Source organism: Phallusia mammillata, chromosome 2, assembly GCF_965637545.1.
Source record: "Phallusia mammillata chromosome 2, kaPhaMamm4.hap1.1, whole genome shotgun sequence".
Lineage (NCBI taxonomy): Eukaryota > Metazoa > Chordata > Ascidiacea > Phlebobranchia > Ascidiidae > Phallusia > Phallusia mammillata.
The window spans coordinates 30,138,577-30,162,372 of NC_137253.1; the positions used below are offsets into that span (position 1 = coordinate 30,138,577).

General features: G+C 37.6%; 2 protein-coding genes, 1 long non-coding RNA gene and 1 pseudogene across 3 annotated transcripts; 2 read left to right on the plus strand and 2 right to left on the minus strand.

The window, feature by feature from the left end:
- The first annotated feature begins 46 nt into the window (after positions 1-46).
- Positions 47-1,940, plus strand: LOC145215069 (uncharacterized). The gene is made up of 6 exons (XM_080083715.1): positions 47-471; positions 529-596; positions 656-839; positions 1,005-1,154; positions 1,343-1,448; positions 1,676-1,940. Exons 1-6 carry the CDS (start codon positions 343-345, stop codon positions 1,810-1,812), a joined length of 774 nt encoding a protein of 257 aa, XP_079939841.1. The 5' UTR covers positions 47-342; the 3' UTR covers positions 1,813-1,940.
- Positions 1,941-4,306: 2,366 nt separating this feature from the next.
- LOC145215369 (uncharacterized) lies at positions 4,307-4,870 on the minus strand. The gene is made up of 2 exons (XR_013857284.1): positions 4,731-4,870; positions 4,307-4,633 (listed from the first exon to the last, which is right to left on the minus strand). It is a non-coding gene; the product is annotated as an uncharacterized LOC145215369 (long non-coding RNA).
- Positions 4,871-5,268: 398 nt separating this feature from the next.
- Positions 5,269-12,972, minus strand: LOC145213278 (uncharacterized). Its single transcript, XM_080081508.1, has 13 exons — positions 12,822-12,972; positions 12,013-12,126; positions 10,482-10,601; positions 9,532-9,663; positions 9,119-9,229; positions 7,406-7,543; positions 7,179-7,218; positions 6,822-6,993; positions 6,495-6,664; positions 6,012-6,183; positions 5,848-5,915; positions 5,606-5,789; positions 5,269-5,448 (listed from the first exon to the last, which is right to left on the minus strand). The coding sequence occupies exons 1-13, from the start codon at positions 12,958-12,960 to the stop codon at positions 5,269-5,271; spliced, it is 1,740 nt and encodes a 579-aa protein (XP_079937634.1). The 5' UTR covers positions 12,961-12,972.
- Positions 12,973-18,059: 5,087 nt separating this feature from the next.
- LOC145213367 (uncharacterized) lies at positions 18,060-22,133 on the plus strand (annotated as a pseudogene).
- The last annotated feature ends 1,663 nt before the right edge of the window (positions 22,134-23,796 follow it).

The window sequence follows — 23,796 nt, forward strand, 5'->3', positions numbered from 1 at the left end:
ATCTGTACACCTCTTTTTTATAGCAAGTCTAAATCTATGCTAATAATAGGCACAGTTAGTTTACAATCTGATAGTTATCCATGTTACTCATAGTTGCAATTGTGATTTGTGTATGAGTGTCTATTCATGATATATGAAAATCAACACTTAAGGGCAGATCCCAGTCTGTAAGATTTTCAAAGATGTAGTTCAATAGTAAAACCGAAGGCCACATATAGATTTCTGGTTCCGTATAAGGGCTCTTGCGTGACTTGCTGTCGTGCAGTGAAATATGTTAACGTATCAATCCTCTTTTGCAGTCACGTTGAGGTGGATTTGGGCAAAACATCGTCATCATTCACTATGGAAATGGCTCGTTACACATCGGACAGTTTTACTTCTATTGAAACCGAACAAACGATAACAATTGGATCCCCAGTTTACATTGGTGTTAACATCGATGTGGAAGCTGACGCCAACTTGTATTTGCAGGTATGGTGTGAAAAAGCAGATTTTAATGCACACTCTTTTACAACTTTTAATGTTTAGGGAACGGATTGTTTTCTCACGCCCAATGAAAACGACCTTGAAACCGTTTATCCTGTTATCATCGGAGGGTAAGCGCTTATAATTCAGGGTGAGGAAAGTTCCACTTTAAATTAGTGTTTTGTTTCAGTTGTGCCACACCTGATCCTCTTGATGCGGACGGGAATGTCATCTACAACGTAACCGACTCTCACAAGTTTGACTTTTCGTTCCTGGGATTCAGCTGGACTGGTGTTCAAGACGCAAACCAGGAGATATGGGTTACATGCAAAATGACTATCTGCAAAAAAACGGAAAACAACGACTGCAAAATGGTAACTAATAATGTATTCCTTGTCCAAACGTAAACCAACACAGAACAAGTGGTGGCATATGGACTAAACGTATAATTAAATGGAATTGTTAAATGCCTATTTCGTTACCTGCCAACAGTACCACGTTTGTTCAATTTTTCAATCTTTTATTAAATCTTTATTTAGGACTGCCTGGAACCAATAGAACCTCCTCTGATCGGTCCAATGAAAAGATCAATCATGGACGAAACTAGTGAAACAACAAAGAAAATCTCTCTAGGACCATTTGTCCTTGCATCTCAACTTATCAGTGATGGACAGCTTGCTTGTGACAAGGTAAAACTTGTACAGTCACTTTATGTGTAATTAGTAGAGATGGGTCGGGCCGAGCCGAACCCGAGTTGCGACGTCACAATGGACCGATCTTTTTCGGCCAAGTACATGCTAGCATTAACGTGAGATGCTTGGTTTTCGACCAAACAGAACATTTGCATTGGTTTTAACTTCCTTGAACTGTTTCATAGGAGGAATTAGGATGCTCTCACATGTGTGGTGTCGACACGACAGGTGATGCTTACTGCATTTGCCCTGGAGGGTATTTCCTGATGAAAGATGGAAAAACTTGCCGTGGTAAGAACAACTTAAATTTGCTTATGATTATATGTCAGACCCCTTGAAACTATATTTCTGTTGAAAACATGATGAGCTTTTCAAAATAAGTTTAAAACGTAGTGCCACCAACCAAAAACCGGCACGCCATGTGGTCCAGTCGGCACTATCACGCAAATGATAAAAAATATCCTCATAAAGACATGAACTGATATCCCAAACTTATCACTTACACCTATTTGTTAGAGGCCAACAGAGGTCTTGGGACACTGATGGAGGTCTTCCTCTTTTCGAGTCTTTGCCTGATGATGCTGATCATTCTCATCCTGGCCGTTGTCATGGGGATGAAGAAGAAAGATGTGAAAAAGATAGAAATGTAGAATGAGGAGTTGGAAGAATGAAAATGTGATGACAAAACAAAAGACTTTAAAGACAAACTTTTCATTATAGTTTATATGTACACAGATTTCAATTACTTCGTGTGGTTGTTTTAATACAAAATTAACCCACTTATATTTTAGTTTAGTGTGGTTATTTTGTTACAACATTTACCCACTTAGTCAGAGAGATGGTCGCTATGTAATTGTGAAACTTTCGTAAAGTAAACCTTTACAGCAATGAAGCTATATTTCACAAATACTTTGCGTTGAGACAAAGAAGTTTTAGGGGGAAAAATAAAATCAAGCATAGTATAATTCTAGTTATGCGTAAATTAGAAAATGTTTTCATGGTTTCAGTGCTGTAAATTCAATCAGAACAGCAGCTGTAAACAAAAAGTTTACAAAACCAAAAGCTTATAAGAACCGGCCTGTTTAAGATAATTTTGTTGGCTTTTTAGGACGCGTAGTCGCATGAATATGTAAAAAAGTGTATTGCGTGTACGCGACTTAATAGTTTTTCACTATTTATATTTTTATGCAGTATTTTCCGTACTTCACACCAAAAGGTTTTGTTTAATTACATGACTATGCAAAAGATAACTGGCTCAACACATCAAAACCGATGTACCATTAGTACATGGCTAGATAAATACAATGACTTCATACTAGCAAAAAGTTTCTGTGGGTTAAGATGGGTAAATATGTTCTATAAGGTTTATTGGTTATGAATACAATCCGTACAATCAATAGGGCAGAAGAGCAGCTATTTTATGCACAAATCAGGATGTCATGTTTTATAGTTTTTTTTTTTAATTAAATCACAAATCAATCAATGACACTTGATTGCATATAACAAACCAATCATCCTCAACAGTGAAAAAATCTACCAACATTAGTTTCGACAATTATTTCTGGCATTCTATGTATCAGCCAAGGTTAATGTTTGTAAAAAGTACCACTTAAATAACCTTGTTGAAATGACACCAGTTAATTGGTTTAAAATCTAAACATTTTGTTTCAATAACACCATTTGTATCATTTCTATTCTAAGCATTTAAATAATAACTTTTCTAATTTTACAGTATTTGCATGAAAATTAGTGTTCAATGTATTTTTGCAAAATATCAGCAATTTTCCTTAAAAAGCAGATGAACATATACAAGTTTTGTTAGAAACATAAAAACTCTTAGTTCCTTCTAAAGCTTTTGCAAAAAAATTAAATCAGGACACGTTTGTTGCAAACAAATCTGTTAGTAATGAACACTAGTAGAAAGGAAACATTTAACCTAAAATAGTCCTTGAACAGATGAACACATGTTCACTGAAATTGACATTTGTTGATTCATTATGACTAAGCCAAAAGCTGAAGCCCAAATCTTAAACATGGTCGGTTGTTGCTTCAAAATCAACAACTTAATCATATTTAATGCATTTACGAGAGCACAATTAAAAAGTCTTGTTTAGACATTTTTTTGTATAGGGGTCACTAAATTAAAAAAACACCCCACTTGGTGTGCTACATTAATCAGGAATAAACACACTCTGATTGTTTTAAAGTGCTTTAAAAAAACAAATTAACATATTGGTTTATAATACCTGGACAAGACACAAACATCCCGTTGATATCTTGCTTTAGCCACTAAAGATTAGCTTAACAAAGTAAAGAAGTTGTCACCCCTGTGGACTGCAATATTATTCTGATTGAATTCAGTTGTGGGATGCAGCGCTGGTACAGAGGAAAGGGAGCCCATACAACTCTATGGGTATTTCACAGTATCTAAAAAAACTAAAATTGCATTGGCAAACATAGAGGGGGGCCTTTAAACTTAAACCTTGTCAAACTTACAAAAAAACGAAATTTACATAACAAACTGCAATGAGAGTACAGATAATTCTGTTTGTAAAATATTTAAGTTAAATGAGTACTGAGTTCCATAGAATAACCTAACAAAAGGTAAGAACATCATTTGGTCATTTGCAAGAAAACGTAAACGAAATACCAAACATCATGTAAATTGTTTAGCGTCCCAACATTATCCAAATAAAAAACCCATAAAGAACTTTTCTGTGTTATTTTCAACAAAAACACCTGTCCTTTGAAATGCTTTGAAAAGAGTAAACCTTGGTATTCTTTTCATGCAATTAAATTATTAAATTAAATTCTACTTCTAACAACTGCAAAACACTCAAAAGTATGATTAAACCTTATTCCGATACGGTCGCCGAATTTTTAAAACACGTTTTACGGTTAAGTGATGGTATGATTTCTATGACAAAAACAACTTTTCAGTTCGTAACTGCTGTTGTAATTGCAGCACTAAAAAGATCAACCCATTTTCTCAATTACACATAACCTAGGATTAGACTATGCTTGACTTTATCCCCCCCCCAAATGTGCCTTTTTTCAACACAAAGTATATGTGAAATATAGCATCATTGCTGTAAAGGTGGAGGTTACCTTACGAAAGTTTCACAATTACATAGCGACCACCTCTCTGACCCAGTGGGTAAATGTTGTAATAAAATAACCACACGAAACTAAAATGTAAGTGGGTTAATTTTGTACTAAAACAACCACACGAAATAAAATGAAATCTGTGTATATATGGACTATAATGATCAGTTTGTCCTTAAAGTCTTTTGTTTCATCATCACACTTTCATTCTTCCAACTCATCATTTTCCTTATTCTACATCTCTATCTTTTTATTATTTTTTTTCTTCATCACCATGACAACGGCCAGGATGAGAATGATCAGCATCATCAGACAAAGACTCGTGAAGAGGAAGACCTCCATCAGTGTCTCAGGGCCACCTCTGTCGGCCTCTAACCAATAGGTGTGAGTGATAAGTTTTAGATACAGAAACGAAGTTTAAATGAGGCCTGACATATAATTATGAGCAAAACGGTAAATCTTTCTTACCAAGGCAAGTTTTTCCATCTTTCATCAGGAAATACCCTCCGGGGCAAATGCAGTAAGCATCACCTGTCGTGTCGACACTACACATGTGAGAGCATCCCAATTCCTCCTGTAAAACAGTTTAAGGAAGTTATGTCCAATTTGATTACCAGGGATGGGCCAAAAGTGCAAATGTTCTGTTGGCTGAACACTGAGCATCTTACGTCAATGCTCCGTGCTCGGCCGCAAAAGCTCAGTCCATTGTGACGCCACAAACATTCTCAATTCGATGCTAGTTTGAAAGCTTTGACAGGTCTCTTACGTCACGAGTGGTGTATTAAGCTGTACAGGCCCCAGAAGTACCCGTTTTTCCACCAACAAACGCATTTAAAACAACAGTGATTTTTGTTCTCAGATGCCCTTTCTATAGTTTCGTATGTTGTCAGGGCAAATTCAACTTCAATGCTCGGGTAAGTTAGCGCAATTCAGCCGAGTATCAAAAACAGTGATGCTCGGTACCAAGTACTCGGATTCTGGTTCGGCTCGGTCAATTTCCTAGCAATTACACATAAAGTGACAATAGAAGTTTTACCTTGTCACAAGCAAGCTGTTCATCATTAACAAGTTCAGGTGCAAGGACAAATGGTCCTAGAGAGATTTTCTTTGTTGCTTCACTAGTTTCGTCCATGGTTGATCTTTTCATTGGACCGATCAGAGGAGGTTGTATTGGTTCCAGGCAATCCTGAATAAAGATTTAATAGAAGATAACAAAATAAACGTGTTACTGATTTCAGGTAATATATGCATTCAACAATGACATTTCGTTATACTTTGTCCATATGCTACCACTTGTTTTGTGTTTATTCACGTATGGATCCGAAATAAATGAAACATCATACTATTTTGCAGTCGTTGTTTCCCGTTTTTTCGCAAATAGTCATTTTGCATGTAACCCATATCTCCTGCTTTGCATCTTGAACACCAGTCCAGCTGAATCCCAGGAACGAAAAGTCAAACTTGTGAGAGTCGGTTACGTTGTAGATAACATTCCCGTCCGCATCAAGAGGATCAGGTGTGGCACAACTAAAAAAGGAAATATTTTAAAGTAGAACTTTCCTTACCCTAAATTACAAGCGCTTACCCTCCGAAGATAACAGGATAAACGGTTTCAAGGTCGTTTTTATTCGGCGTGAGAAAACAATCCGTTCCCTAAACATTTAAAGTAGTAAAAAAAGAGTGACAGACTGAAAACTTTGAAGCGTATTAGAAGAATGAGCATTAAAATGTGTTTTTTGGAATCTATACCTGCAAATGCAAGTTGGCGTCAGCTTCCACATCAATGTTAACACCAATGTAAACAGGGTATCCAATTGTTATCGTTTGTTCGGTTTCCATTGTAGTAAAACTCTCCGATGTGTAACGAGCCATTTCCATAGTGAATGATGACGATGTTTTGCCCAAATCCACCTCAACGTGGCTGCAGAAGAGGATTTATACGTTAATATATTTCACTGCACGACAGCCAATCTCGCAAGGGCCGCTATACCGAACCGGACCAGAAAACTATTTTATGTACTTCGGTATTACTATTGAATTATATGCATGCACATGTTATCTACTGGGATCTACCCTGAAGTGTTGATTCTCACATATCATGAATAGACACTCATACACAAATCACAACCGTCAACTATGAGTTACCTGGATAACTAAGATTGTAAACCAACTGTGCCTAATATTAACATAGATTTAGAATTGCTATAAAAAAGAGGTGTACGGATTTCGAACCTGATCATTGCCAACAATGGTTCATTCATAGTAGCTATTCCTGAGCGGTTGTAAGCGCATTGAAATACCACGACTGCCGATTCCCCGTTGCGAGTTATTATGTGTGGCGACAAACCAGCAGCGACACCAAGCGAGACCTTGTATGTAACCACAATTTCTGTTTCGCTTTCCTGCAATGAAACAACACAATGCGTAAATGTGAGACAGGAATCTCGACGGCGTACTCAACAGAACCAATATTAAAACTGCATTGTACAAACCACACAAAGTAACAGAATTTAAATAAAGTTACCAAAACACTTCAATCCGCAGTAGGTTGGATCTTACGTTTAAATTTGCTGAACATTGTTCAATTCCAGGCGGGAAAAGCATGTTATATTGGTCAATGTCGTTGTCCTTTACTGCAACACAACCGACCAGTGGCAACAAATCGTCACCGATCAATTCAAGCAGATTGCCAGCTTCGGGGAGCAAAGATCGGACGTAACTTCCTGGGAGACTGCGGAAACAACGTCAGGTTGAAGACAAATCATAGAAAAAGTAATAAAACAATAATCATAGAAGAAAAAAAACATTTGCTTTTTATTAAACTTTGTGACACATTTTGTTTAGATTATGGACAGCAAAAACAACAAAAATATTTTAGTTAATTCAATCATTTAATAGTATTCGAGCTAAACCTACCTCGCAGAAACTCCGGCTGATGTGCAGTTGGTTGTAATCGCTATAAAACAGAAAAAAAAATGTTTACAAAGTCAATATTAGAACATTTGGTTAGGTTGGTGGTGCTAATTAATCCTATATGTGCCTCTAACATAACCCAATGGTTGGTGCCGTAACTTTTTTTGGTTGTAGGTTCGAATCCAATCTACCCTTTTTAGCAGATGCATATCCTAAAATCGAAATCAAACCTGGAACTTCTTGAACTTGGCCTGGACAGTTGGCTTCGTCATCGTCAAAGTCATAACAGTCATGCCATCCGTCGCAGACATACTTTCCCGGAAGGCAGTAACCGGATCGGCACCGATGCTCGCCAGGCAAACACTCTTCTATAATAGTAATGGAACGTAAGCTAGAACGGTGGCTTAGTACATTTTGAAATAGCACGTACACTATGGCAATTTTTAAAACGTGTAGAAATATTCCCTACACTTGTTTTTTTATGGATCCTATAATAGCCATCGTTTTTCTTACTTTAGTTTGATTTCGCAGTTTCGTGGGTTCCCACACACATGCAAAGTTGTAAATAAGGCATTTATAAGATAACCGTAATAAGTTTTGGTTGTACTAGTTTAAACAGGACGATGAATAAATACATAAATAATCATGCTATATGAGGCACAACTACCAAAATCGCATTCAATTCGGCCATTGTTTGTATAGTTTACACACAATAGTGGGGTAAATAGGTGGGCTACATGGTGGAACTTAGCAAGTAACAACTCAAATGGCATATTCTGCAAACTGTCCAAATTTCATCCTATTCGGAAATTGCCTAAAATATTCACCGGTTTTATGGGGATAGTGAGGTAACTGGTGAGGCTACAGTGCAAGATGTAACTATTGACGCCTCGAAATCACATATTCAACAAACTAATAAAATTTCATTCAATTCGATCTTGTTTACATATTTCATCAATTTGGGGAGTTAATGGAGTAAATAGTGGGGCTACAAAGTAAAACATATTCATCGACACCTTCAAATAGTGTATTCTATGTATAATTTTATTCAATATACGGAAATTGTTTTAAAGTTCGTCCGTTTCAGGGGGGTACTGGGGTAACTGATGTGGTTCTACAACCAAACTGATTAAATGTGACACAATTGTTGCGTCAACCATGATCTGTGGCGCCTCCAGTGTCCATCCTCTAACGCGATACACGACGTGGCAGGTGAATGCACGTGAGTCGTGCTTGGTACTTGTGGAAAGGTGACGTGATTTTCCTGCCTGCATTTTATATGCCGGTTTTTGTATTGTCAATAAAGATTGCAATAACTGACAACTGCAGGTCTAAACCAAACTGAAAAGGCGTGTTACAAAATTGGCGAGCACACCAGGACCTGCTTCAGTTGTTTCAGGGAGAAGAATTTTTATACCTTTATACCACAGTAGTATTGTTACGTCACAATCACATTTTGTTTTGTTGCCCATCAAGGATGTCGCATGTTTGCAAGGTAGAGATATTAACGTATGGATTCACAGTAGAAAATGTATGTTGAAAGCCGGTAAATGGCGTAAAGAGCGTAGGTATTTAAATTAACAGTGAAACTGAAATAAGGTTGGGGACTAAATTTAACATAAAGAACTGGCTTTTTGAGTTCAATTCATTGTTAATATTATTATAAAACCTCAGACTAATGCATTAATAGCTGTTTTTCACAAAAATTGCGTTCAAAATATTGCGTGCGCTCCTTACCGGAAAATAGCAAACCAGACAACTGTGAGTTCATGCGTTAGTAGCTTCATTGGTTAGCAAGCCAGTTGTTTTACAAAGTCATGATATCTGAATGTCATTTTACGTGAAATAAATGGACCCTCTGTAGCTAATTCAGACAATTTTGTTTTATGACCTACAGCAAAAAGTGGAATATTAGGCGGATAGGTGAAATATTATTTTTTTACCTGCTACACATGTGTTGATATAGTCAGCAAAGCAGTCCCCGCTACAGGCGCTACCAATGCTGGAACAATACCTACCACACCAAACTTCATGTACGGAGCAGCCATTTGCATCTGCGAGTTAAATGAAAAAAGGTAAACCAAAAGTCAACCATTGCGCTTGTTATGTGCAAGACTTGGCACGTTTAAAGTAGATTTCCTAACAAGCTTTGCGCAGTGAACCATAACGCTTGTTTTGTATACGACTCAGCACGTTTAAAGTAAGTTTTCTAACGAGTTTTGCGCAACCATAGCGCTTGTTACAACGACTTTGTATGCTTAAAGCGGGTTTTCTAACCAGCTTTACGCAATCAACCATACCGCATGAAGCCAAACGACTTTACAAATGACATTAAACGGCCTAGTCAAAAACTCACCTGTTATATATTCACTTTCGTCACAATCCCTTTCATCTTCCCCACCTTGACAATCCCACGAACTGTCACAACGGTAATATTGAGGGATGCATGCTCCGCTACCACAAGTAAATTCATCAGCAGCACATTGACCTGGATAACAGTAACGTTTATACTGACTGACTTCTTTATTGCAAACTCATTGGAGAGGTACATGTTTTTCTGATGACGGCATCTATATATTTGAGCCTACTGTTTATTTACTATAAATGTCATTTAATGAAAATTTTTCCACTTGCCTCACGCAAAGTGTATGCTTTCAGGCAGTGGTTCTCAACTCGTTTCAGGCCATGGACCACCGGCCCAGTAAAAATAGTATCGTGGACCATTCCATTTTTGAGCAAGTTTGAAGTTCGCACAGGAAACAACCATTTGGGCTTGAAACATAATTCTTTAAAAACGACTTTCAAGAAGTGAGATACAATTATTAACCACTAAAATTTGGATACTCTTTCAACTTGTAATATGCAATTATCTCTAGTTTATCACCAAATTCAGTGGATGTCCTGTGGACCACCCACAAAGTTATCACGGACCACCAGTTGAGAACCACTGCTTTAAGGTTTAATAAAATCGAAAACCGTCTCTGCTATATTAAATATAACGACGGAACCGTCTCTGCTATACTAAATATAACGAATTATTAATGGAAAACTACATTCATGCAACTATGTAAAGCAGACCTCATTAAAATAAGACGGTACCGGTAGGAATTGTTCGATTAGTTTGTGAGTTTTGTTCGGTTGATAAACGCAACCATAATGTTCATTGCATTAAGAACAAAGTCATTATTTCATTTGTAAACACAATTCACGAACGAGTCCTTAGATTTGTCGATAACAAACAAACTTGCCTTGAAGATACCAACACGACATCATGCGCCACCTAGCGCATCACCATAAAAATCTTACCATCACAGATAGGCTGCACGTCGCCAGCTGGGCAAACGTTTGCCCGGCATTTGTAAGAAAAGTGTTGACATTCCATTGAGGGAAAACATTGAAATTGGTGATACCTGCAACCCTCCGAATCTGAAAGCAAAGAGATTAGATTACGTTTAGGCAATTAAAGACAATCAAATACTAAACGTGACACATTTAACTCATTTGAGTTAGTTTGTTTTAATAAATTAAAAATAATGTATAGATTAACACAATTGTTTTTTAAATCAAGAAAATACATAACGTAAGCTTTTAAATGTTCTTGAGTTATTCAATCGTTATTCAATCAAAAAGGTTTGGACCGATAAACATCATTGCAATGCCTAAACAAACTACAAAACATGATTGAGTTCGGTTCTTAGACGACAATAAACAATTCGTTACAGGAAGTCATAATAGAACTTCTTCTTCGTTTACCACCCTGGGCTTGGGGGTTTCTCATGCTATATTTCGGGGCAGACCTCCAGCAGCCATGTCACTGTTTCTTCATCTACCTCCGCCAGACCGCGCACCCCATTTGGAGCCCGATAGATAGGGCAGGATGAGATGATGTGGTTTGCGGTTTGGTCCTCTGCACCACATTCACATTTTGCACTGGGCTCCAAACCCCATTTATGCATAGAACTGTGCTTTATGGACATATGCGCTGTTTTATATTGTTTATCAAACACGGGCTAATATCGCAACGCCGTTGTGCACTTAAGGTGCACAAAAGAAGTGGCCAAGTTGTTAGATATTGCTCTAATTTGTTGGATCTTAAAACGTCTAGTTTTTCTACTTTCATGTTAATCAACAACCCTGAAGCTAAATTGCAATATTTGGAGGTTTAAAAATAAATAGGTAAATCAAAACAAAAGTTACAAAAATCTGTGGAATGACTTACATTGCACCAACAAACAAAGCAAAAAACTCCTAGATCGTGTACTTGAGTCAGTACAACCGTTTCAAAAGTACGTTTTGTGGACCTGTTGGTAAATTGTTGGGTCATTGGGGGTCAAACTTCGGAAGGATCTAATTTTTGTCAGTAACTAAGATCTAGTAAAATTTGAATCAACTTAAAGCACTCTTTTGTGGCCAAACGCATTTAACAAACCAGCGTTAGATAGAAATGAATATTTGGGGGTTTAAGGGGTGAAAATGGGTGAATCGAAAAACAAAAGATACAAAATTCATTGAAATATCTTATATTGCACCAAACAACAGAGCATATCACTCAGAGATGCTGTACTGTAGTCAGTACAGCCGTTTTTAAAAAAATACGTTTTGGGGGCCTGCGGGTGAACCGCTGGGTCATTTGGGGTCAAACTTCAGGAGGATCAAATTTGGATTAACATGTAACATCTGTCTAAATTTTAATAAATTTGGAGCACTCTTTTTTGGCCAAACGTGTATAACAAACCAGCGTTAGACAGAAAAAAGAACAAAAAATGAGAGAAAAAATATAGACAAAAACAATATATGTTCAGGGAAAAAAAGTATCCCAGACAAATCTGTCATTTACTTGTGCAGTTGTCTTCGTCGTCTCCGTCATAGCAATCTTCATAACGGTCACATTTTCTAGAGAGAGGGATACAAGCTCCTGACTGGCATGCGTATTCGTCAGCTGCACAGTTTCCTGATAAACGCAATAGAGTTGAATTACGAATGCATGAAGATAGGAAAAGAAAACTGGAATAGCAAACTGCAAACACAGCTGTGTTTTCAAATCGTTTTTGTTTAATAGCCTCCGCCCGATTTGCCAAACATGTTCCAGAGAGAGACACCTCGGGCCCCTTTTTATTTGTATTTTTGCTATATTTGTATAGTTTTGTTACCTTACTGCGCCTTATCGCATGTGCTTAGGTACTTTGACTCTTCTTGCGCCACGGTCGCTGATTGGACATTCGTAGGCCAATCATACAGGACCCGTCTTTATTTTTGTTGTAATTGTATAGTTTTGTTACCTTTTTAGGTACACACAGAACGACTTCAAGCAGTTATTACTGTTTTAAGTTGCTACCTTTTCGCAATTTGACCTGGGAGTTTAAGTTTTCTTTAATAATGTTAGTGTAACAGCCTCTGATTGGCCAATTTTATTACACAATAATGCTAAACTACATAGCGTTATGTTGTCGTACACTCTGTTGTTATTATTGTTGTATTTTGTCCCCTTGTAATGTATATCCTTACTTCCAACACTATACAACCCCCTGTGGTACTGCGTTTGTTTCACTTTATTTAATTTGTGTTACGATAATTTGAGCTCCCGTTTATTAGCGGATAATAAACTAAAGATTCTAACTGAGAACAATAAAACAAATATAACATTACCATCACAATTTTCCTCGTCATTGCTACAATCATCCTGTCCGTCACATCTCCAGGAACTTAAGGTGCAATTCCCGTCATTACATAAAAAGCTGTGTGCTGGACAGTCCTGCCCAGAACCTGCCGAAAATACAACGATCATCACATGTCTTAATTCAGGGGTCTCAAACTCAAACTGCTTTGGGGGCCAAAAACAAACTTTTAAGTAAGTCAAGGGCCGCACTATCGATATCGAAAATATCGATATCATGTTTAAAAAGTAAAATGTTCATTTGTGCCATTAGCTACATTAAAAAACATCATTGTAATAAATAACAAACAGATCTACAATGTAGCAAACCGAAAGAGTCAACTGGTGCTTTGTTGTTTTGTGTGGAAACAATAACCTATAAGGACGCAACAATGTATAAAATGTGACGCAACAATCGCAATAGCTGATTTTAAAAATGGGCTAGTTCGATCACCCTGTAAAAACGTTACCACTATTATGAAATGATTGTATCATGGAAATTGGGTATTCTTCCTGAGTAAAACACATAACTTCTGAAAGTTCCTTCGCGGGCCGCACAAAAACCCTTGACGGGCCGCGTGTTTGAGACCCCTGTCTTAATTGCTGTTGCCAAAATGGCGGAGCAGAGAATTAACACGGACGCCCCGTACTCGCAAGATCGTAGGTTCAAATCCCAGCACAGTTTCTTACATTTTTTTGAAAAATAACAGGCCCAAATTCACCTGTCTTCGCACAATCGGTATTGTGAAAAAACTGTCTTCGCACAATCGGTATTGTGACGTACAATCGATCACAATGAGGACATTCCACATTAATAAAAGTGTCTTAACTAAGTGTACAAGTAAAAGTGTTAACTTTCTTACCCGGTTTTATAAAGAAGATGAAAAAGATGCCCAGAAACGTCCAGTAGAACAATGTCATAGTTGTCTGTATTTGTACAACACAACCTGTGAAAACTAAACTACGTACGCACACATAAAATTTTTAAATATTTAAACAAATAGACCATGCTTATGATCAGTAACCAAAGTTAGCTCGAAGCCGTTGCGGCAGAACTTTATAACCGGAACGGCGTTTCGCTTAGAGTTTAAATGCAGAGGTGACAAACATCGGTTATCACAGATCTGTTATAAAATTCCTGGATACTCTTGCGTATGCTATACATAGTCAATATTCGCGGTTTTTATTTATGTAGCTTTGTTAAGTTTCGTGTAGTTATTTACAAACACTGAATCGTTTCGAGAAAGTTATGCTACTTTTATCACAACGTTTGCATTAATTCAAATTACTTTCGTGGTGGTTTTCGGTTACAAAATACGTTTAAAATTGTTATAGTAAACACTTAAACACAGACAGGTATTAGCTACGAGCATCTACAATAAACCGCACACCTTACTGTAACGGTACAAACTAATACGTGGCTACGACAAAAATCCTTATGGTTTAACAAAGCAAGCGTCGAACCAGGAAATCACGCGAGGATTGTAAAACAATTGTTGAGTCATAATTCTGAAAAAACATGTATGTTGTATGCTGTGGTGTAAAAAACAACTCCAGTGTATTCAGGAGCTGCACTAATTACGTGTTTTTAGCTAGGCATATACATATGCACACTTTGCTATGTAATTGTAAAGTGCTTTGCAAACCAATGCACAAATCGGTTCGTTAAATCTACATGCCAATATAAGGAAACTGGTTCTAATCCCAATTTGGCTTCTTAAGTGACTTCATTTACATTTGTCTTTTGACTATTGTGCGCATATATTGGCGCAAAAGTAAATGAGCTCATTTTCCTAAGAGCGCTTTGACTGCCTCAGACATTCTTTACAACGGGTGTGTGTTACCACCGGCCTGCGGGCAAAATGTGGCTCGTGGAATAAAGGCTGTGCGGTCTGCGGAGACGAGTGGTTTATGAGCGAATCTCGGGCCTCTGCACTATTTGCATGCAAGGCTACTGACCAATTCGTGTTTTGTGTCGAGCAGATCAGTACATTCGATGCTTTTATCTGCTACCTAATAATGCGGATAGAGTTACTTTGCGGTACTTGGCTGATGTTCTGATCCGTCACCGACAGTTGTTTTCAATGCCCAATGCATATTGGTTACGAATGTCGGTTTACAATCAATAAACCACATGGCATGAATTACATACATTTAGCGATTTAGGTAATCAATTTAAACTAATCCATGGTTCATAAACTTAATTTTTCAGTATGACGCATTTCGAGGCATGTGTTGTACTCATTTCGCACCTTGCGTTTTAATTGCATTCTTCGCATTCGTGTTCTGCTATGCCAGGGGTGGCCAAACTTTTTTACCAGAGGGCCAAATTTGCAACTGTCTTGCCACTGGAGGGCCGGATTAAATGAGATTTACGTAAAATTTGTCGTAACTGGTTGCCATCTTTATTAAAATATATATTATTGTAGTAGAATAACAATAAATAACACCATCTTGTTTACACTTGTATTTAATAAAAGGTTTATATATGTTCACAGTGGTAAATATGGTGCTTGGAAAAAAAACAGGCAAGGTGTTTGGCGGGCCGGATGAAACAGGACTGGGGGGCGGATGCGGCCCGCGGGCCGTAGTTTGGCCACCACTGTGCTATGCTACTATGGTGAAATAAGTGAAAAATACTGCATTTACATTTAGCCTACTTTTCACAAAATACCACAACGAGTAGGTAAATGAAAGTATCAAAGAAGTAGAAACACTAAAAGGAACTTAAAAAACAACAGTGAAACTATTAACACTGAAAAAAACACACTACAGAACAGTGCAAAAGCGTGACAAGTGTTTGGCAGCAATGAAACCCTGAATAACACTGAAAAAAAATATGAATGTGCATAACACATGGTATTTACAAGTTTTCTGATTGCACTAAAATGTCAGAATACAATATAATTGTAATTTGTTGTATGTACAAATACAACACAACTACATCAGGCGATTTAGATCTTAACTCAGCTGCCACAAATGCAGCCAAATGGTCAAAGTTATCTGATGATGATGGAGCACTAAGTGTTAAACCTTTCATCAGATTACTGAATCACACTCAGCATTTGACTCTGCAATAGAAACGGTTTAGTATCATTATTAGTTTTCTTTACAATAGTTTGACTCCACCTGAATTTCCACACAACTAGCTAAAGATTTTACAGCCTGTTTTGCATGTGGTTCTGTTGCACTTGAGGCTACAGATTCAGGACTGGCAGATGGCTCACATTCAAGTGAAGGATATACTGCACTGTCAATTGTAGTGCTGGAAGTTTCACCTTCAAAAACATCAATTCTAAAGCCACGGGGTTCTTCATTAATTGAAAAATTGTCCTTGGTATTGTTAATTAAAATATTGTTGTTATTGCAAATTAGAACAAAAGAGATTATACCTTCAGTGCTTTATGTTAGCTTTCCAGAAATTTTAGTTGCTGAAAATAAGGCCATGCTTCTGGTGGTTGAGAACCTGATCAACTGGAAACTTCAGAGTGTTTTTGTGTTTTCAGGTATAGGTACTCAGGTTATTCCATTTCATTTGGCAGTGTTAAACTAACCAAAAATAAAACCAGTGATAATAGATGCAAAAAGATTAGTTCTGTTAGCTACATAACCTGTGGAATTCAGTTTTGGCGCAACTTTCTCACTGAGCAGGTAGGGTATTCCGCCTGTGTAAAAAGCTTACTACTCAGGCCAAACAAAAACTAAAGGGCCGCATGCAACCCTCTGGCCCATGTTTAACAACCCTGCTGTATATAATTATGCAAAAACAGCAGTTGCCTGAACAACCTTTCTAGCTAGATTAGGACTAAACCCATAGTTATATATGTTTTGCTAGTTCAAAAAAACTTTCCAGGATATGGTTTCATCAGTTATTTTTTAGGGAAAATGCATCATCACCTGTTATTACAAATTGACAAATAAAAGATGAATTTGATAACTTCCTGAACAAAGTAACACCAAGCATATTTTAGTCAAATTGTTTTCAATCTCAGAGTTCAAAAATTTGCCTCCATCACTGTGGCGGCTAGAGGTACCAATAACAATCAAGATAAACTTGTAGTTTTGCATTACACAAAGCTGAAAGGAATATATAATTGTAAAACTAAATTGAACAAACATACTGACATGGAAGTTTGTTTCTCCTCCATGAGGCTCTATTTTGTACATGTAAGGCTAAATTTTAAGACAATGGCATGATAAAAAACTATAAACAAGCAGTATAACAGGTTAAATTGTTACTTCAATATAAATACGCAAATCGGTTGGCGAGCCAGGAAAAAACATTTCAAAGCTGGCATGCCTGCCAGGGGTTGCCGACCCCTGGCATAGCCTAACATTAGTTAAGAAACTATAGTAATGATGTGCAAAAAATAATGCAAAATTGCATTTGCAATTTCCCAAAATCATGTAAACCTTGAAGTTGTTGAGTGTTTTAGCATTATCCAAATCCACAGCAAATCCAAATAAAAATTACAATAAAGCACTTTTCTGTGTGTTTTGTTTAACAAAAACAGCTGTTGTTTCAAATGCTTTAAAAAGTGTGAACCTATGTATTCTTTTCATGCAATTAAATTTATGGTAAACATAGTTATGTTTACTTTCACATGACAAGACAGCTGCCAAATCATAATATATAAACCATAAAGACTCATTGTTTTGGAATTTCTCTCAAAAAATGCAAAACACCGAGAAGTAATAAGTGAACCTCATTCAGATACAGTGTGCCGAATTTTCAAAACAATCTTCACGGTTGAGCGATTGTTTGATTTCTAGGACAAAAACAACTTTTTAATTTATAACTGCTCTTGTAAGTGTAATTGCACGAGAAAGATCAATACGTTTTCTGACTTACACATAATTTAAGATTTTTTGTTTTTTCTCTAAAACATATTTTTCTTAAACCAAAGTGTTACATCTTATTTGCCAGTAATTGCCGATTTCTATTGATTCCCGCTTTTCCTCACTACCACTTGCGTTGCAGTCTATTGCGTTGTGTGACGTTATAATCGACTGCCAGTTTTGTGTGATAACGCAACGTGGTTTAGTTCTTTTCATTGCAGACTTCCGTGGAGTACGGTGCTACGTCGGTTGAATTAGAAAAGCCGTTTACTGTCGTGTTGACGATCATTGGTGAGTCACTTTGTAGCCTATATTTGTGTTTAATGACTCGAAAATGGGAATTACTATAATGAATGCGAACTTAACTGCAATGACCTAAAATGTCATTTTGCTTTGTAATAGTTATACACTTGTATCGGACTTTGGACTTTTTAATTCAAAACATTTTAATTCGTGTAATTGTCGTGTCATATCATCACGGTCAACCCCGTTCATAACTCGCCTTTTTCTACACAAAAGCTTGACCGGCTGTTAAAACTGTTGAAACCTGTTTTACTTATTACTGCTCCGGTCAATTACTGCTTAAGGCTATCGTTTTATCATCCCCTTACGTGTTAACAGTAACCCACGTATTACTCGGCCTCCAGCCATGTTATATGTGACACTTCTGTAAAGCGATTTAAAGAATAATTACGGTTTAGAACACAGTTAATCTTTTCGGGCGTACGTTTTTACGACTAGCTGGCATAACAACTATATGACCTGAAAGCTATATATAATCTGCATCATTTTTGACGTAAAAAATCAGTGACCAGTGATCAGTGACTAGTGACTAGTGACTAGAGTACGCATTAGAATTGATGTCTCACAGTTGATTCGTGCGCGGTGACTTTTGTGTTGCGTGTTTAGCCGCAAGAGGCGTTTTCGTGACATGCCTTATTGAAATATAATGGGGGAACGTTAAACCGGTTTGCGTCTTTTTAGGTTTGTTTCGACAGTGATAGTTTGTTTGTTTATTAGAGTCAGATATACGGAGTGTTTAATTGTCTACCCACTGGGTCAGTACAAATTTGGTGACGCCCTCTGACGTGATGAAATTGATTGTCGCGCATTTAACCTTCTGATAAAATCGCTGTTAACAACGCCTAAATTAATGATGCAGACAATTGCTAGTTTCGTTCCCGTTTCTGTAAGAGCTGCGACGCATTGCTATAATACGCCTGTCCAGTCTGCATGGACTTCACCAACGGTATTGTATTACTCTGAGACTGAGCTCCGCTCAAATTATTCTGTCAAGTTTTCAGATAGAGACCAGGCAGCATCGCCGTTTTTGTCACGTAGCCAGGCACCGTGTGATGCACAGTATTTTACACCTCGCTATCAAATTAATTCTGCGCCTGTTGGGATTGATGAACTTAATTTACCTCCCATGTGGACGGATACGGTAAAATTTTGGTTTACAGCGGTGGAAAACATTTTCCAAAGCCACCAGGTAACGTCCGACGCTGAGAAATTCTGTTTAATTGTCTCTGTGTTGAACCAGGCACAAGCGCAAAAGGTCAGCCACGTTATTTTTAGGTGCTGTTGGTGGTTGTCTTTCGTATGACGATCTAAAACAGGCTCTGATAAAGGCTTTTGGCGTTAAACCTGTTGCTAAGGTAAATGAGTCGCTTCCCAATGTTACGTTGGAAAGTAAGCGCCCTAGTGTCTCTGTTGATAGTTTGGTTCCTCAGGGCGATAACCAAGATCTAGAACCGGTTGCCGAAAAGTGGTTGAACCAGTCGTTTTTTTCGCCTGATTACGGTTTGTCCTTGGAAGCATTGGCTGAAAACGCGTATGAAATCGCATCGTTTAGCGAACCAACGAACTTTCAGTCTATCAAAGTGACCGAAAAAGATACAATTGTCGCCGACAATAAAAGTGCCCTAGTCGACGCGTGCCGATTCCAGCAACTCGTCAGACGAAAGGCCGGATTGTTTAGATCCGCGGGCGATCTGAGAATCGGATAGCAGGGAAGTATAATTATTGATTGACTATTGTTTACGGACGAATTTGATTACCTTACTACGACATTGCCTACTCCCCTTACTTTTAATCTCTACCTTGCGATTGCTAATCGTAAAATGCCGCAACTGTACATGTCATAACTATAATTTTTACTGGGAAATGTCACCTTTATGCTTGATACGGTCTAATAATAATCTACTTGTCTACTTAGTTAGAAATCCTCGTCTCTCTGGTACGTGATTGCGGTAATTGGGGCCGCATGCGCCTAAGGCAGCAATTCATTTTTACTACTTCTCACTACACGTCAGACCCAATAGTCTGTAAGTCCTTGCACCTTAGGGATTGACTGCTTCTCGCTATAGACATAAAAGCGAAAGTTGGTCATTAGGGCATAGAAAGTTTGCAGACCGTTATCATTCATAGATAAGCATGTTCTTGTTTGGTTTATTACTAATACTCTTACATGGCAGTTTGTTTGCTCTAAATAGTTAGCGTCGCAAAGTTGCAGATTTAATGTTTTGTTTTTTTGAGTGTAGTTTTACAGAAAGATCAATGCCACATGAGGTTCAGACGACTTCTACCGATACTGACGACGAATTGTCAAGCACAGTAAGTACTTTAATTTTCATTGGCCTCGCTCATGCCAATATAACCAGAAGCGTCTGTAACCAAGCCTCGTAGATTGACCATCAGTTGTATAACAACTACCTTGATATTGAAAAAAAAAACGATCATAACATTCGTTCTAAGTACCTAGTAGGTTGACCCTGTATAAAAATAATTTTAGATTTGACATGACTACATGTGAAACCAAAACGATAAATATGGAATTGTGTTTAATCAATTAAACGTGCCAAGGAAAAATGCAGGAGAATGCTACAGTAATAAAGCGGAAAGATGTTAAAGCAAATGCAAATGGCCTTGACACTATAGCGCCGCCGCGCGCACGCGTTCATCGAACGCCAAGCCACTGGTTCATATTGAACTTTATAATTCAATGAGCTTCGCTCAAAGCAGCATTGCTGCATAGTCGCTAGGCCAAATACCGCCTAAAAAGCAATTGCAACTCAAACGAGATTGATTGCCTAAAAACCTTTACCTTGCCTCGACGGCAGCGCGAAAATATAATAATCTATTACAGATTGGCCTGTCGGTCGAAATGGCGAGAGTAATACCTCAAAATGCGACTCAACAACTCACAACCGCAGATTGCAAAAGCACTGCATAACCCTTACAAGTGGGAGGCTGCAAAGCCAAATTTCACATGTAAAATCAAGTCGCCAGCATAGCTACGCGTCAAACCGTAAAAAAGCTTAGCAAAAACTCTAAAAAGTACGGCAGCTCGTTTAATTTCTTACCAGAATTCGAAACAGAAACACTTGTCAAATGTCAAAGCTATTTTTATTTGTATATCACAAACCTACATAGTACTTAGAATTTGCGCCTTTTTTCAATCGTATTGTATATATATACTTAATCAAAATTATAGCCCTAAAATACCCTTATATAATCATTGGTGTGAATATTTTGCCGCGCGAAATGTTAAGTTTAGATTACAGATGTTCAAAAAATCAACGTACGAATTCAATTGTTCGAATCACACCGGATCAACTGTTCGCATCACATCAAACAACATTCTACGCATCTCCATTGGTACGATGACGTTCGAAAATACAAAAGACTTCCTCAACTGCAGTTCACCAAAAAATACAAACAATCTATCACCACACAGCGTGATATCCATCAAGCAAGAATATCAAATGGACAAAAAATTTCGGCACAATCAACATTTGACTTTGGAGCACGGAGCGTCAAATCGGAAACAATAAACGGACAACAAACTAATTCGGAAAACATCATCCAGGAGAATCTCTCCCGGAAAACATTTCACGGGACGGAGAGTGATGTATCGGACTTTGGACTTTTTAATTCAAAACATTTTAATTCGTGTAATTGTTGTGTCATATCATCACGGTCAACCCCGTTCATAACTCGCCTTTTTCTACACAAAAGCTTGACCGGCTGTTAAAACTGTTGAAACCTGTTTTACTTATTACTGCTCCGGTCAATTACTGCTTAAGGCTATCGTTTTATCATCCCCTTACGTGTTAACAGTAACCCACGTATTACTCGGCCTCCAGCCATGTTATATGTGACACTTCTGTAAAGCGATTTAAAGAATAATTACGGTTTAGAACACAGTTAATCTTTTCGGGCGTACGTTTTTACGACTAGCTGGCATAACAACTATATGACCTGAAAGCTATATATAATCTGCATCATTTTTGACGTAAAAAATCAGTGACCAGTGATCAGTGACTAGTGACTAGTGACTAGAGTACGCATTAGAATTGATGTCTCACAGTTGATTCGTGCGCGGTGACTTTTGTGTTGCGTGTTTAGCCGCAAGAGGCGTTTTCGTGACATGCCTTATTGAAATATAATGGGGGAACGTTAAACCGGTTTGCGTCTTTTTAGGTTTGTTTCGACAGTGATAGTTTGTTTGTTTATTAGAGTCAGATATACGGAGTGTTTAATTGTCTACCCACTGGGTCAGTACACACTTTTGCTCTAGATAGCTTGGTAAGCATTGTGTATGGCGTCATAATGGCATCTTGTGGTCTCATTCCATAGTGTGCATTTATGTGTGTGACAGTGGCTTTTGGGATTGCCCATGTTGCATGTTTTCTTCCGGTTCCCATTACAGTTGGTGAGCTTTGAGTTACATTCCTCCATTCAAAACACAGTGTTAGTGTAAATGCTTTATGTAAAAGCCGTTTATGAAATATAGCATGAAAGCTGGTTGAGGTAAACTTCCGAAGGTCTCACTATTACAAAGCGACTACCTCTCTGATCAAGTGGGCAAAAAACTAGAAGGGTGGCTTAGTACATTTTGTTGTTTTACAAACCTATTTTAAAACATTAGTATATTTCTGAAGCTTATTTTATATTTGGTCCCATATTTGCCACCGTCTCTTATAACTTAATTGTTTCTGCAAGCATGAAAGTTGAAAATATTGCATTTCATGAGACAACCACAGTTATCGGCACTGGGCTCAAATAATAATACTTTTTGTAGAGTACAAACTACACAAATCAGATTCACCCCAGATATTGTTTGAAGTATGTCCTATTTAACGATTTTTTTTACAGAAAAAAGGGTAAATGTTGGAGCTACAGGGTAAAACACAACTTACAACATTTATAAATGCCGAATCCTACAAGCTATCCAAATTTCATTTCATTTAAACGTTGTTTGGAAAATTAACCCATTTTAGGGAACTAGTGGAGTAAATACTGGGACTACATTGTAAAACACAACAATCAGCTCCAATGAATGGTAAATTTTAGGGGGCAGGTAGAGTAACTAATGGGGTTTGACGCACAAACTAAAAAAATATCAAATCACAATGACTTAATATATAGTGCGGCAAAATTTGAGCCCAATCCGGTATCATTTCAAATTTAGACCACTAGAAGTGTTTTGAGCCACAACCGTCAATGCTTCTGATGTCATTGGGCTGTTAACAACTCCCTAACACAGTGTTTCTCAACCTTTTTGTAGTCACGGACCCCTTTTATGAATTTTATAAGTCTGCGGACCCCTAACGCAATTTACCGTAAATCTGTCATGTTTCTTGCATTATACCCTGTCATGCTTTTGGAGCTTTTAAATCGGCCTTCATAGTTCTTTAAAATCAATCAAGTTTCTGTATTGTAGTGGCCAACGTATCGAATTGTTAATATTTTTGGTATATATAACTTGACACATCACTTGTCCTATAGAGCAGGGCTTCTCAAACTGTGGGTCGCGACCCCAATTGGGGTCGTGTAATATAATTTTGGGGTCGCGAAACATTATGGGTTATTATGTCAGTCACAATAAATGGTATACGTGCGTACATTTATTGATCAAACATAATTCCCGTGTATGCAAACTGCTCCAAACACATTTTGTAACTTAGAACTTAAGAGTATTACCAGCCTAATAGCCATATGCGCCAGACTTTTTTATGCCTATTGTGTGCAAACAATGCGAAAAAGCAGATACCACAAGCGTCACACTATAGGTTATGGCGTCATAAAAACTATAAGACTGTCAATCTGTGTCAAGTTAGAAAT